Below are 15,026 nucleotides of genomic sequence, written 5' to 3' on the forward strand. Positions count from 1 at the left end.
TGAGATATTTCTGCTCTTCATGAATTCCTAAAATCATTCCTTAAAATTACCCTTTTTCTGATCTATATATCAACAATTTTGAGCTCGTGTTTTGCGCTCGCATCATTTGGTTAGTGAAATGCGTATGGTCTTAGTGAATTCCTACAAACAAGCCTTATAATGCCCCTATTTAATGTCCTAAATTTTAAGCTCGCGCTCCGCGCTCGCAATATTTGATTAGTGAGATGCGTATGATAATCATGATTTCAATGACTACAAAAAGTGCTTCATGACTTGTGTTTATAGATGCAATTGTAACAAAATCTGCAAGCGCTTGGCACTCGCATTAGATGAGTATGGTGAGATATGTATACTCTTAATGGATTCCTTAAAAATAGTCCTTAAAATATCCCTGTTTGGAGTCAATATAATTATACAGAAATGTCAGCTCGCGCTTCGCGCTCGCATCATTTGATTAGTGAAATACGTATGGTATTCGCGAATTCCTACAAACAAGCCTCAAAATGCCCCTCTTCAGGTCTGAATTTCCTAAATTTTCAGCTCGCGCTTCGCGATATTTGATCAGTGAGATACATAATTATGTTAATCATGATTACAATGACTACAAGTGTGTTTAGATGTAATTCTAACAAAATCAGCAAGCGCTTGGCACTCGCATTAGATGACTATATGGTGAGATATGTATACTCTTTATTGATTCCTAAAATATAGTCCTTAAAATGTCCCTGTTTGGGGTCAATATACACAAAAAATTTCAGCTCGCGCTTCGCGCTCGTATTATTTGTTTACCGAGACAGGTACGTATCATGATAACAAAAATTTGCTTATAATGTCCCTTTTTATGTCTGAGTATCAAAAATTTTCAGCTCGCGCTTCGCGCTCACATTAATTGATCAGTGAGATACATATCCGTTTAATGACACGGTCCTTAAAATGTCTCTATTAGGTCAGTATACCTGGCAACTGAGCTCACTAAGTAGCTCAAATTTTTTGCTGGTGCCCCCCCCCCAATGCCATGACCCACGGTACGCCACTGAGCAAGATATATAAATCACCTAAAAGGCAATGCGAGCGCGAGCGAAAATTTTATACTGTATATAGTGACATGAAATATTTTAAAAATTATTTTTTCAAATCTTCTCATCTTCATTCGTCTTTCTCCTTTTATGTTTCCCCTTCTTTTTTCTCCTCTCTTTTGCCTTCATTTTTTTTTCTTTCTTTCCCCCTTTTTTCTTTTTTTTTCTCCGCCAAAAGGGGGGCCCGGGTCCCTCGCCCCCCTGGATCCGCCTATGAGTTCATTTTATGTATAAAAATACTTTTGCTCGGATCTAATGTTTTCTCACAACTGAACTCACATCTTATATAATAGAAAAATGGGCATACTCATAAATGTAATCAACCCAACCCAAGAGAAAATGTGCGTGAAAGTATACGATACACAGACAGCCAAACAAAAAGGAAAAATACATAACGACAATGAAATAATTATCTTATCAAATTTATTGCATTTTGAACTTTCCACTGACTGTGATCCAAATCATTAGATGTAGATTGAAATTAAGTCAAAGTGAAATAAAATCACGTTGAATGACTGATTCTTTTTTTTCCATCTCGTTGCATTTTTATCTTATTTGACATAGGACCACCAAATACGCTGATCTCTTGCCGATATATCCTAAGCTACGTAGGTTTCTTAGGATTGACTTGTACTTTCATGAATAGGGTCAACATTAGTGTGGCCATGACAGCGATGGCTAATAGTTCATACAGTACTTCCTATGATGTCTCCAACTCGACTGAACTATGTCCTGCTAGGTCGGAACATGATTACCAAGAAAACATTAGGGTAGGAGGCTTTTACTTGATTATTGTTTTCCACATTCTTGGTGTATTAATTTAGCTTCGATGCGATAACACAAAATACAGATGTTATATTTTTGACAATCATTTAGATTATTTGAATCATGTTTCCATACAAAGATGAAAAATCACGATGATAATGGAGCACATTATCTCCCAGAAGAAGATTTACGGCACTCTAACACGTTAGCCGAATCAGACCTATATCCAGATGGAAAAGTATACCATGTAAACGGAAGAAACTGACGCTGATGAGGGCTTATATAATAATACATATTGGAATATTGGCGAAATGATAATTCCTGTTAATTGCAATGCTTCACAACAACGAAACTAAACGAAAACATCCATGCATCCAAGAGCGATAGAAGTTAATCGAGTATGCATGTCCCATACAAAGTTGGCAATAGCGAGTTTTCACAATACTACGCAGACGCTTTCTGGAACGTTGGAATTCTATTGAAATACTCGTCCAATCACAATGAAAAACTCAGAGGTTATTGTCGAAAATTAAATTGGTGAATCGGGACAGCAGATCGCCCTAAGATTCGGAGCTGAAGAAAATTTGCAAATAATTATGTCGTCAGTCTAGGACAAAACTGCTGTTTTGATTCAGAGATTTTCGACAAAGGGCTTTTCACAATAGATTCTCAATGTTCCAGAATGCATCTGCGTAGTGGTTATGAAAATTCCCTACAATATCCAACAAGCCACTCTTGTTTAAACTGCATCACTACCTTTATTGATCCAAAGAACGATCAACAGAACCTAAGCTAATTTCTCTGAATAATGTACCAGTAGCCCCCCCCCCCCTATATATAAGAAATTATCAGCATGAATTGCGGTATATACGCACGCAGAAGGGATATTCGTTGTTGTGTCATTTCCAATGATTGAAATTAATGGTTCCCGTCCAGTTTCTTAAATTCCAATTTTTTTTCTAACTCACGTTCAATACCTTCATATCACTATTAGACAGGAGAGTTTCCATGGGACGCACATACACAGGAGCAGATCTTAGCCGCGATATATTATGGCTTTCCAGTTCTGCAGGTACCTGCTGGTGTATTAGCTGATAAATATCCTGGATCGTGCTACTGGTTGATAGGTTTTGGGTATCTAGGATCGGCTATATTTCAACTGTTTATCCCTTTAGCAGCTTATAACGGAGGAGCTCCAGTCATCATAACACTGAGAATACTTGCCGGTCTTTCCGAGGTATATATGTCTCAAAATCATTTTATCCTTAATCAATCCCAAATCTAATATCTGCTGGTATATTTGAAAAAGATATAATTTTGGCTGATTGCAGTTTTCTGCACAAAATTTTAAAAAATGGAAAACGAGCAGAATTCAAGTACAGTTATTATCTCATCCCCTCCCACGTGAACCAAAATTTCATGAAAAGGATCCCGGACTCAGTAACACAAAATTGCGATCAATCGTAATTTAAATTACAACGGCCAAATAATCTAGATCGTTTTATAAATCATATTGTTTTGCTTTGGTTTTGATGGGAAATCTTTGATTATAAACCGACCGGCCCCTGATTATTTGTTTACTATAATCATGTTTCACCTCGAGAATTAAATTCAACTTGTTTTGTTTTTAAATATGGATTTCCCTCAGGCCGACATATGGCTGTATATTTTTTGTATGTAACATTATGATGATATTGATATAAAAATGGCGCATGAACTCTTAATTAATTTATGAAAAATATAGGAAAAGGATGACCAAAATGAAAAGATAGAGAAAAGAGTGGATTATGAAAATTTCGTGCTCGAGCATTTGCTTACAGCTTTGCTTTGAGGATAATTGAGAGTTTGGAGACGGCCATGATTGAGGGCGAGTATATACATGTACGTTACATCGAAATGAAATAGTGGAAGTTAATGTACTTTTCTCCAATAATGTATGTGTATCCCTGTGTTTCCACCGACGATGTTGTAAGGGATATTCCCGGTGGATATTAATTCGACAATTGCGTTTGCACTTAAAGCTCCATTGTTTGCACATTATCTATATTTTGCGCAGTTATAATTCGTTGATTGATGGATGCATGTTATTATGTGTTGGCAATAAATGAAACCAGGCATAAAGTGATCCTTTTTATAACTACAAAATAAGAAACTTGTGCTCTGTTCCAGTTAATCGTAATTTCATGAACTTCCCAAGATTAATATTATGTACAAATAAATTGAATTTCTGATAACATTTTAACAGAGTGGAACGTACCCCTGTCTATATTCTATGATGTCCCGTTGGGCTCCCCCGGCAGATAGAAGCAAGTTACTCGCTATCATCTTTGCGGGTAATGTTATACATCTCCACCCAATAGTGGGGGATTGGGGGAGCGACGGTCTGGGGTGTAATGAACCTAACATTTTGAGGGGGCCAGGTATGGCGAGCGAGCGAGCAAAACATTCGACATGTTAATTACAAAAATCCAATTTTGTGGTACATTTTGACATTTCCACCCTTCTCTTTCCTTTTCTCTTTTTTTTTCTTGGTCGTTATTTTTTTTTTTTTGGGGGGGGGGGGCAGCGCACCAAAGCCTCCCACATCTGTACGCCGCATACCGACTGTTAGGGGATAATTCAATTCAATTCAATTTATTTATTTTCTCTTTCAATCGTTTTACATTTACAATGATAGTTCAATATACATATTTACAAAATATAACATTTAAATAATTTTATAATACAATAATTCCATGAAATCGAAAGAGAAGGAGACCAACTAAAAAGCAGAGCTTGTAGGGTGAAGGCCCCCTTTTATAAGTACATTTTATGAATCAAAAATAAGATAAAATAAAGAAATAAACAATATATATACAATGAATAAAAAATAAACAAATAAAAATAAAAATAAATAAATAATAAAAAAATAAATGATTCAGTATACTTTGTATACAGAAATCATAAAACGATTAAACATATATACAAAGAGAAATTATTAAACACATTTATATATTAAGTTCTGAATTACATTACTTTAGGAAAAAACGATAATCTAATATGAATTCATAAGATATTTTTTAAGTTTTCCTTTGAAATTTTGTATTGAATTACATTGTATGATATCCTTTGAAAAAGAATTCCATAATTTTGGACCAGTAAAAACAAATGTTTTCTGTGCAAACGAGTGAAGTGCTTATGAATTTTATCATTTTTTACAAACATATCATTAAAAGGTATGATAAACTTGTACATTAACTGTCCTATAGTTGAAAATAATATAAATCTTTAACCTTCAATACTTTATTTCTCAAAAACAGAATATTTGTATGTGCCCTGAATTCTGCATGATTAATAATACGAATCACTCTTTTTTGTAATATAAAAAGTCGATTAATTTGAGAATTCGCTGCTTTACCCCATGCAACAACTCCGTAATTCATATAAGGAAAAATTAACGTTGAATATAATGATAACAAAATATAATGGGGTAAGAAGTGACTTAATTTTCTAATGACACCAATGTTGCGAGCAATAATTTTACAAATATTATCAATATGTGCTTTCCAAGAAAGTTTTTCGTCAATGATTAGTCCCAAAAATTTAGTAGATCGCACTCTTTGAATGACAGTATCATTTAAGATTGTATCTTTTGGTACAGTCGTAATCTTGTTGCTAAATAGCATGTAGCTAGTTGTTCTAGGTTAAGAGAGAGTTTGTTAGCTGTTATCCAATTAGAAACATTTTTTAGCTCGTCATTGAATATTTGCATCAATTGCTCTGAGTCGGGGTGCGACATAAATATATTAGAGTCATCAGCGAAAAGTATAAATGGAAGCAATCTAGATGACATAGCAATATCATTTATATAAGTAATGAACAAAAGTGGGCCAAGAATGCTGCCCAGTGGAACTCCACAAAGGACAGGTTTACATTCAGAAATATTATAATAAAGTGAAACGAACTTTGAACGCCCGGTTAGATAATTCTTGAATTAGTGGTTCCCCTCTAATTCCATGAGAAAGTTTATAAAAGAGAATGTTATGATCAACTGTATCGAAAGCTTTTAAACAAATCTAAGAACAAACCAATCGTATTCGAAGACTTGTCATAAGCTTTGGCAACTGTTTGAACTAAAGAAAGTATTGCATGGGAAGTGCTACTCTTTTCCCGGAAACCAAATTGAGTATCGGATAGGATGTTGTGCTTTAAAAAAAAACATATGGTTCGTATATGTGAACCAATTTTTCAAGAATTTTAGATAAGTTTGTAAGCAATGAAATGGTTCTGTAGTTACTTGCTAAAGAACTATCACCCTTTTTGAAGACTGGTATTATCTCAGATATTTTAATTGATTTTGGAATATTTCCCGATGATAATGACAAATTGAATATGTAAATAAGAGGGTCAATTATATAATTCATAGTTTTCTGTAGAAGGTTGTTATCAATGTTATCAAATCCTGCACTTTTATTTAATTTTAGGCTAGATATAATTATAATTATCTCCTATGCGTTTGTAGGAGAGAAAAACATAGAACTTTGATTTCTATCCCCCAGATATTGATGAAATGAATGGGAGTTTGTTGGTATACTAGAGCTTGAATCCAACTTGTGAAAAATAATTATTGAAAATATTTGCCATCTGAACTTTATCTTCAATAATAGAATCATTATGCATAAGCTTAGTTATCTTTGAAAACTTTGGACCATTATTAATGGTAGAATTGATCAATTTCCATGTTTTTTAAGATCATTCTTGCATTGGTTAAATTGATCATGGTAATATGCATTTTTAGCAGTACGGATGACCCCTGTTAGTATATTCTTATAATTAGTATATTGGCTCCGAGTATTCTCAGTTAATCTTAATATATATTTGTAGTATAATAGATTTTTTTTTCTATTTATCGAACGACGAATTGAATTCGTTATCAAAGGTAATCTGGGTGATCTTTTATAATTTTTGGACTTGGGCTTTGCAAAAGGAATATTTTCATTAATACGACTCATGAAGATATCAATAAATGTTTTATAGGACTCGTCAACACATTCTGTACTAAATACATCATCCCAAGATTTTCTTCTTCTAAACTCTGTTTCAAACGAGATATATTTGTATCACTATATACACGCCTCTTAGGTACATAATCGGGAAAGTTGTTTGGCTGATATTGATTAGAACAATTTATGAAAATTGGGAAATTATCAGGCATGTCTGAGATAATTATACCAGATTTAAATTCTGAAGTACATTGGAGAAAAAATTGTCAATCAGAGTTGCGGAAGTATTAGTAATGCTAGTGGGTCTAGAAATAAGTGGCAAAAAGGAGGCAGAAAGGAATGTCTCTAAAAAGTCATTTGCAAAAATATTAGTATCACTCGCTAACAGGTCATAGTTAAAGTCTCCCAGCATTATCATGATTATGATACATCTTTTGTTTTGAACAGAATGATAATGTAGTAAATTATTTAAAGTGTCTAGAAAATCAGCACTATTGCTGCGAGGAGGCTTATAAACAACTCCCAATACAGTTTTTCTGTTATCACGATCACTAATTTCAATAAATAAAGTTTCAAGTTTCTGCATTTTCATTCATTAAATTCATGTCTTAATAATAACATACTCAAATTGACTCGGCACAAAAATTGCAACACCACCACCAATTTTATCAACACGATTATTTGTTATAAGTATGTTACTACCAATTCTCAACATAATAATCATGAGATACGCATTGGAATTCTCCATGCAAAATAAAACAAAAATTAATATGCTAATGAAAATCAAGCACACTTCGTCTGAATTCATTAAATAGTTCCTTAATAAATCTCAAATATCGTGATCGTCTTCACGATCGGCGCGAATGTCTATCTGATCTTCGTCGACATCGCGATCATCATTCTCGTTATCACGGATGATAACGTCGTCATCTTCGTGTGTCGGGCCGGTGTCGTCGTTCGAGGTCGATGAAGTCGAGATTCGACTCCGCAGTTGGTCAACATGACGTTTCCAATTCAGCGTCGAGCTATTGGCATTGACATTGAGGCTGTTCTACCTCAGTTCCTTAAACTAGGTTTAGTGGAAACTAGTTTAGTGGAAACTAGTTTAACGCTAAGTGAGAACGGTCGAAGCGCTCTTGGAAGCGCTCTTCCAAACCAGTTTGGAAGACCACCTCGCGATGTAGTTTTCAAGATCGCTTCGCATCGGAAAAGTGTTTTTAGCGTAAGTGAGGACACAACCGTTCTTCGGGAAGCGATCTTCGCACATTTTGAGCGCGCTACTCCACACGACAGGTGTAGAATGCCTATGCTGCGGTTTCGAATTTCGCGCGAAACGTGTCTCCCCACTGAGAGCGTTTCCATAGCAACAAGAGCGCTATACGTGAAGTGATTTTGAAAACCACTTTCGTGTGATCAAGTGAGAACGCTAGCAAAGCGATCTTTTAAACTGGCTTTCTGAACCGGTTCCCAGTAAACTAGTTTTAGGAACGTAGTGAGAACAGCCTCATTTACGACATAGGATACCGGACCGTTACGTTCGACTACCTTTCCGGGTAGCCATTGGTTACCTCGCCCGTAATTTCTCACAAGGACTTCTTCTCCTATCCGCGAAGTTTGCGAGAAGTGTGAGCGGTCTGTGAGAATTGTTTCTGTTCTGCCTGATGTGAACGCAACTGTTGAAAAGAAGCAATTCTCACAGACCGCTCACACTTTTCGCAGACTTTCGCGAATTTAAGATAGGAGAAGAAGTTCTTGTGAGAAATTACGGGCGAGGTAACCAATGGAAAGGTAGTCGAACGTAACGGTCCGGTATCCTATGTCGTAAATGTCAATGCCAATAGCTCGACGCTGAATTGGAAACGTCATGTTGACCTGCTGCGAAGTCGAATCTCGACTTCATCGACCTCGAATGACGACAGCGGCCCGACACACGAAGATGATGACGTTATCATCCGTGATATTCGCGCCGATCGTGAAGACGATCACGATATTTGAGATTTATTAAGGAACTATTATGGATTTTCGTAATTTTTGACGCAACAATAATTTTAATACGATCTTGTCTTGGATTATTAACTCACACATTTTTTGACCTTGTCAAAATTCCTGATTTAATTGCCTAGTTCAGTGAAACAAAAAAGTATCATTGAATTTATTCTTCTTAAATCTAACTTCAGTTCCTGACTGACGTATATCATTTAATAATGTCTTATCAAAAGTTTCTCAAAGTAAAATTTGAATCTGGGAACTGATATCAAAGGAAATTGTTGAATTTCAATATATAGTTTCATGACCAGTTGAATATTTACTGGTACAGTTATTGAGTTGCAAATTGAATTGGGAAGTTAAAAAGGTATGTTTAATCTAAGGGGGGAGAGATGTTATATATTGATAATGATGTCATACATGATGTCATACCATGACTCACTGTTTCTTACTATTGTAGCTGCGCAGGCGCAATGCGGAATAAACTTGCTTTGGAATCATTTACCAAGAGTATCAGACGTGTGTTTATTTATGTGCCTTAATTAATAATTATTGTTGATTAATTAGGAGTATATAACATTATCTTTTCAGGTTCATCAGTCGGCCAAATCATTGCCCAACCAATCTCGGGTATTCTCTCTGATTCCGACATCCTTGGTGGTTGGCAGTTCACCTTTTATATTTTTGGTGAGAAAAGCAATGTTTTAGTAATTCAATTAGTAAAGAGGAACGGTGATTACAACTATCGTAGCTTACTTAGCAATAGCATGTAATTGTGAGAAAAAAATCGACATGCAGATACGGATTCAACCTCCTACTTTTTTCTTGTCAAAAATTGGAAAAACACCCCTTTACCGCCCTGCCTTGCAAAAACAATATAGATCCGCAAGTCAGAATTAAAAAACACTCAGCTCTTTTCGTCTGTATCTTTTTAGTTAGGGTTGTCTGAGCACGTACGAAACTATTTTCTATCTTTTACACAAAAAGGTGCATTTTACTAAACTTTAATTTGAATGGAATTTAAGCTCATATACACCCTTCTTATTTATTGTATTCATGACAACACGTGGCGTATAGGTTCCATAGCAGTGCTTTGGTGTTTCTTATGGTTTGCTGTGGTCCATTCCTCGCCCATGACACACCCACGAATATCAGAAGAAGAGAAGAATTACATCATATCTGAACTCGGACTTGAAGATAAGGTATTGAAAGTGAACAAAAACTGCATATAATCAGTCTATGTATCGATTTACAGAACAGATGAAACGTAATATAAAGAATAATATTTATTTTCAAAACAAGTAATTACAACTTGAGAAGTAATGAATGTGTTCATGTATCAGAACAAATTACTTGAGCCAACTGATGCGTACAAATTTTGCTTATACTCTATAGAGTCAAGATGATGGAAGCAGATTTCAATATAATTTCTGCATTTTTAATCTTCTATAACTTTAATCAAAGTGTTCAATACAAAGATGGGTTAAATGCCATTCTGAAAATTTTGAAAGAATTTAATATAGAAACTTATGCCTCTCTCGAGAGGCATCTACAAGAAGATGCCTAATTTCCAAAATTGTCTACGCAAATGTAATGATAATTATCAATATATTTATCGCACATAAAATGTCGAATTAACTTGTGTATTCCTTTCTCCAGCCACCAAAGAAATATCCATGGAAGCGTTTTATTACGTCACTTCCTTTGTTGGCTGTGATTGGTGCAGACTTCGCTCTTATGTGGGTCCTCTACTCACTGACATCTAACCTGCCTATATTCTTAAAAGAAGCTCTCCGATTTGACATTTCTCAGGTATGGAAATACACACACAAAAATTAATACCTATAGTAATAAAAAAAAACACCAGTAAACTTCCCCCTCTCCCCTCATAATTATGGTACCTGTGTGTTTTTTTTTCATTTTAGAGGTTACTTTGAAATATGAATATTGGGCCTTTATTCACTAACAACAAAACGGGGATTGAATAAAAGATAATCACCACCCCCAAGAAAACATCAAAGGAAAACAAGACGTGGAATATAAAGGTTAATCGGCGAGAAATAGGTCTACTTCTATTTTTTTCTTGCATGCAGGCAGGCTTTTTGTCATCAGTGCCACATATCGTCTTCTTTATCTTCATCATTGGTGGTGGAATATTCGCAGACTTCCTTCTCACTCACACCAACTTCAGCTTGACCACCGTAAGGAAATTGATGACAACATTGGGTAAGATCAGTTTGTTGAGTGTCCTAACTCAAGGAGCAAGTACCCCACCTCGAATATACTTGTTTCACAACGAAAAGAAAGAAGGCGCAATTAACGAGCTCCATTTTAGTTGGGCGGAAAAGGACAAATGAAGGGGGGTGAAAGACAAAGAAATTTGAATAACCAAAGAAGTCGCAGCGGCCGAAAATTGGAAGTTGCAAGGTTGCAGCGCTTGCTCCCGGCGTCAGATTTTGGAAGGGGCACAATTATTACGTGATCATAATGCGCCCTCTTATGCTTGTGTCGCAACCACTGACAACGAAATTTCTCACCCGGTATATAGGACAGATTTCCAAGATATACCACTGTTAATGGGTACAAATGCAGTACTTGATCTTAACAAGATTTCAAATCTGTATAACATATTTCGTTTTCATAAAAGTCGATAGTACCTGCCTAAGGGCGCAGATACGGTACAAGTCCATCCTTGAACAATTAAGTCGGGGTGGGTGAGGCAGATAATTTTCTTAAATAGCAAGAAAGGAAAAATATAAATAAAGACGTCGCGACGCCCTCAAACAACCAATTATCAAACAACATATTAGTTCCATCGAATGAGTTCTGACTTCTGAGGATAAAAGCAAATCGTGAAAAAAGAAGAATTTTATCACTTTATCATAAGAAGAACTGGCGTTGGCTATACTTGTTTGATGTGGTGCTGGATTTAAAAAAAAATTCTTATGAAATCACATTCATTTTTTGCTTGATTACTCTACTCGCTCACACATAGGCCTAACGATTCCAGTCTAAACGCTGATAAAAATTTAAATTCAAACGTCTCCCTTGTATAAGGCCTATGAAGGCGGAGGAATACCCTGAAATGATAACTTTTTTTTTTTTCATCGTCAGGTATTTTACCATCGGGCATTTTCCTCGTCCTGGCGGGCTATGTAGGATGCAATGCAACTCTCGCCATCACATTCATTTCACTGGGGCTGGCCTGTACTGGTTTGGCTTACTCTGGATCGAGTCTCACTATGATGGAGTTTGCCACGCCCTATGCAGGAATGGTTGTTGCTATATCCAACTCAATTGCAACATTCACTGGTTTTATTTCACCAGCGGTTGTTGCGGTCTACACAGAGAACCAGGTAGGTCTGCAGATTCGTGGAGTCAGAAGGCCAAGGGGGGGGGGGGGGGCGGTGGTCAAATAACGTATTTCGTGTTTCTTACCCCAAAAGCCCTCACGTTCCCTCTAACTTAATGATAAAGTAATAATACCCCTATTTCATTATTGAGAATAAATTGTCTCTCGTTTCGGTCGTCTTCCCCCACCCATTATCAAAGTGCTCTGACGTCGCCCCTGATAATATACGTGCATGAGCACTGACTTACAGATCATAGGCCTTGGGGCCATAGACCCCCAACAGTTTGGTTACACTTCGTAATTTCGAAGGTTCGTTAATCTGAAACACGTAAATTGCCCATAACCTGAAATGTATTATGATGTCCTTAAAAAAAAAAGAGTATTTAATTTCGAAAAAGGTTACATTTCATTTTGAAAAAAGGGTATTTTCCCTTTTGAAAAAAGTCCCTTTTTTCCTCCGGGAATTTTTTTCTGTTAAAAATGACTCCCTTATCCCAAAAGTTCCCTTATCTGGACATTGTGACCAACACAAAGTCCCCAACATTCTGATTTTTTCGCTCGATCAAGCAGCAATTGCTCAGAGAAAATCGAAATTAAGATGTTTGATTCAAGTTCTTAAAGGACAAGTCCACCCCAACAAAAAGTTGATTTGAATAAAAAGAGAAAAATCCCACAAACATTACTCTGAAAATTTCATCAAAATCGGATGTAAAATAAGAAAGATATGACATTTCAAAGTTTCGCTTAGTTTCACAAAACAGTTATATGCACATCTTGTTCGGTATGCAAATGAGGAGACTGATGACGTCATCCACTCACTATTTCTTTTGTATTTTATTATATGAAATATTCAAATTTTCTCCTCATTGCCAAGTGAAACAATGATTAATTACTCCCTGAACATGTGGAATTAGCATTGTTTAATACTTTATGGTTCAATCAAGTTGGTCCTTATTGTCAAATCGGTAAAAAATGAAATATTGTATAATTCAAACAATAAATAACAAAGGAAATAGTGAGTGGGACATCATCGTCTGTCTCATTTGCATGTCACTGAGTTGTGAATATCACTGTTTTGTGAAAAATAAGCAAAACTTAAAATGTCATAACTTTCTTATTTTACATCCGATTTTGATGAAATTTTCAGCGACATACTTTTTTGAGTTTTCTCTATTTATTCAGATCAAAATTTTTCTGGAATGGACTTGACCTTTAATGCAATACATGCTTTGACCACACCATATACAAATATATCATCCTCCGATGAAACTATTACTGCATAATACCGTTTTTGTTCCTAGAATAAATTAAAATTTCATTTTCGGAAAAACGGACCTTATTTCATTTTGGGGGCTAACGAACCTTATTCGTTTTCGGATTGACGAACCTTCGGAATTACACATGTTTCCCAAAAGTTTCATGATCAAGAAAAGAGTAGAAAATGGAATAAAGGGAAGGAAAAGGATGAACAATTATATCATTTTCTGAATTGTATGTCCAAAAATCTATCATCAAAGCTCGATTTTTGTATTTTCAATTTTTTTGCTCGACCGCTTCGCTCGCTGGCAGCTTTTTGCTCTGTGTGCAATTTCTGGCCCCCATTCGCCACTGTGCATGGCATTTTCTATTTTACTAAGATTGCATGTATAACATGAAATATACAGTTTTTAAAAGATTTCATTTTTTCTCAATTTTTATTGCTTTGCCTGAAAGTGAAATCGTTGAATATGCCTGTCAAATTATTGCTTGTTTGGTACATTACAGGCCGATATAGCGGGATGGAGGTCATTTTTCTGGGTGACATTTTACATTGCTGTTGCAGCATGGTTTCTCTTCATGGTCTTTGGGACTTCAGAACTGCAATCATGGGCAAAATGTGATCAAGCAGAGAAACTTAACAGTGATCACCAAGAGACCAAGTATGGAGGAATAGTTGATACTGAGATAGCTTGTAAAACCGACAGAAATGTGTTGCTACCCACTGACGACACCTGAATGATTTTCTGAATAAAAAATATATTTTGATTACAAGTTATTTGACAGAGAAGGTGAATTGAAACTCGTGTCTGTAGCAGTTTTATACTCTCCAAAAACAGACAGTAAAAATTTACCTGATATTGGATAGAAAGGGAATATGCATGTTTTCTGGATAATTTTCCCCCAATATTGGGTAAAATGTGTGTTAGAAGGGTAAATTTTAACGCAACATTGCGTAAAATTTACAAAAATTTTGTATCTTTTTACCCCAAAACATGCAAGTTCCCATTTTACCCAATATTGGGTAAACTTTTTTTAGAGTGTATGCTTATATAATAATTATGAACTCCTATAAAGACCGGTACTTATTTAAGTGTTTTCGAAATGGATAAGAGCAGAGTTCATTTTTATTGGCAAACAGGAATCATGTCAATTATTTAAAGTGAATGTCCAATGGCTTTTTTCAGATTGTTTTCTGTATGAAAAGAGAAGCGTGAATTTGAGTCTCTGAACAGTAAAGTAAAAGCAATCACAAACTGGATTGTCTTTCTTTCTTTCCAGTTTGCGTAATGACGAAACTTGACAGCAATATTTCTGCATATAAAATTTTCCCCTACACTCTTAAAATGTTGGGCAACATACTGTCCACACAACAGTTGTTTACAAAAATTATCTAACTCTGGGTGGTTTTCAACCAATACTGTGTAGTTTTCACCCAAAGTACACATTATTGGTCTAAAACTACCCAGAATTGGATAAAGTTTTAACCAATTGCTGTGTGGATAGTATGTCGCCTAACATTTTTAAGAGTGTAATTTTCAGTTCCAAAATGACACAATTTTCTCTACATAAAGTTTGTTTACAATAAGAATGTCAATTATGTCATTT

At 35.5% G+C, this 15,026-nt stretch overlaps 1 protein-coding gene across 1 annotated transcript; it reads left to right on the top strand.

Annotated features, from left to right (window-relative positions):
- The first annotated feature begins 1,714 nt into the window (after nt 1–1,714).
- On the top strand, nt 1,715–14,156 carry LOC129265955 (sialin-like). The gene is made up of 9 exons (XM_054903854.2): nt 1,715–1,846; nt 2,836–3,078; nt 4,087–4,174; nt 9,401–9,496; nt 9,887–10,011; nt 10,469–10,621; nt 10,903–11,035; nt 11,924–12,165; nt 13,926–14,156. The coding sequence occupies exons 1-9, from the start codon at nt 1,715–1,717 to the stop codon at nt 14,154–14,156; spliced, it is 1,443 nt and encodes a 480-aa protein (XP_054759829.2).
- The last annotated feature ends 870 nt before the right edge of the window (nt 14,157–15,026 follow it).

The sequence above is a fragment of the Lytechinus pictus genome, chromosome 7 (genome assembly GCF_037042905.1).
Source record: "Lytechinus pictus isolate F3 Inbred chromosome 7, Lp3.0, whole genome shotgun sequence".
NCBI lineage: Eukaryota > Metazoa > Echinodermata > Echinoidea > Temnopleuroida > Toxopneustidae > Lytechinus > Lytechinus pictus.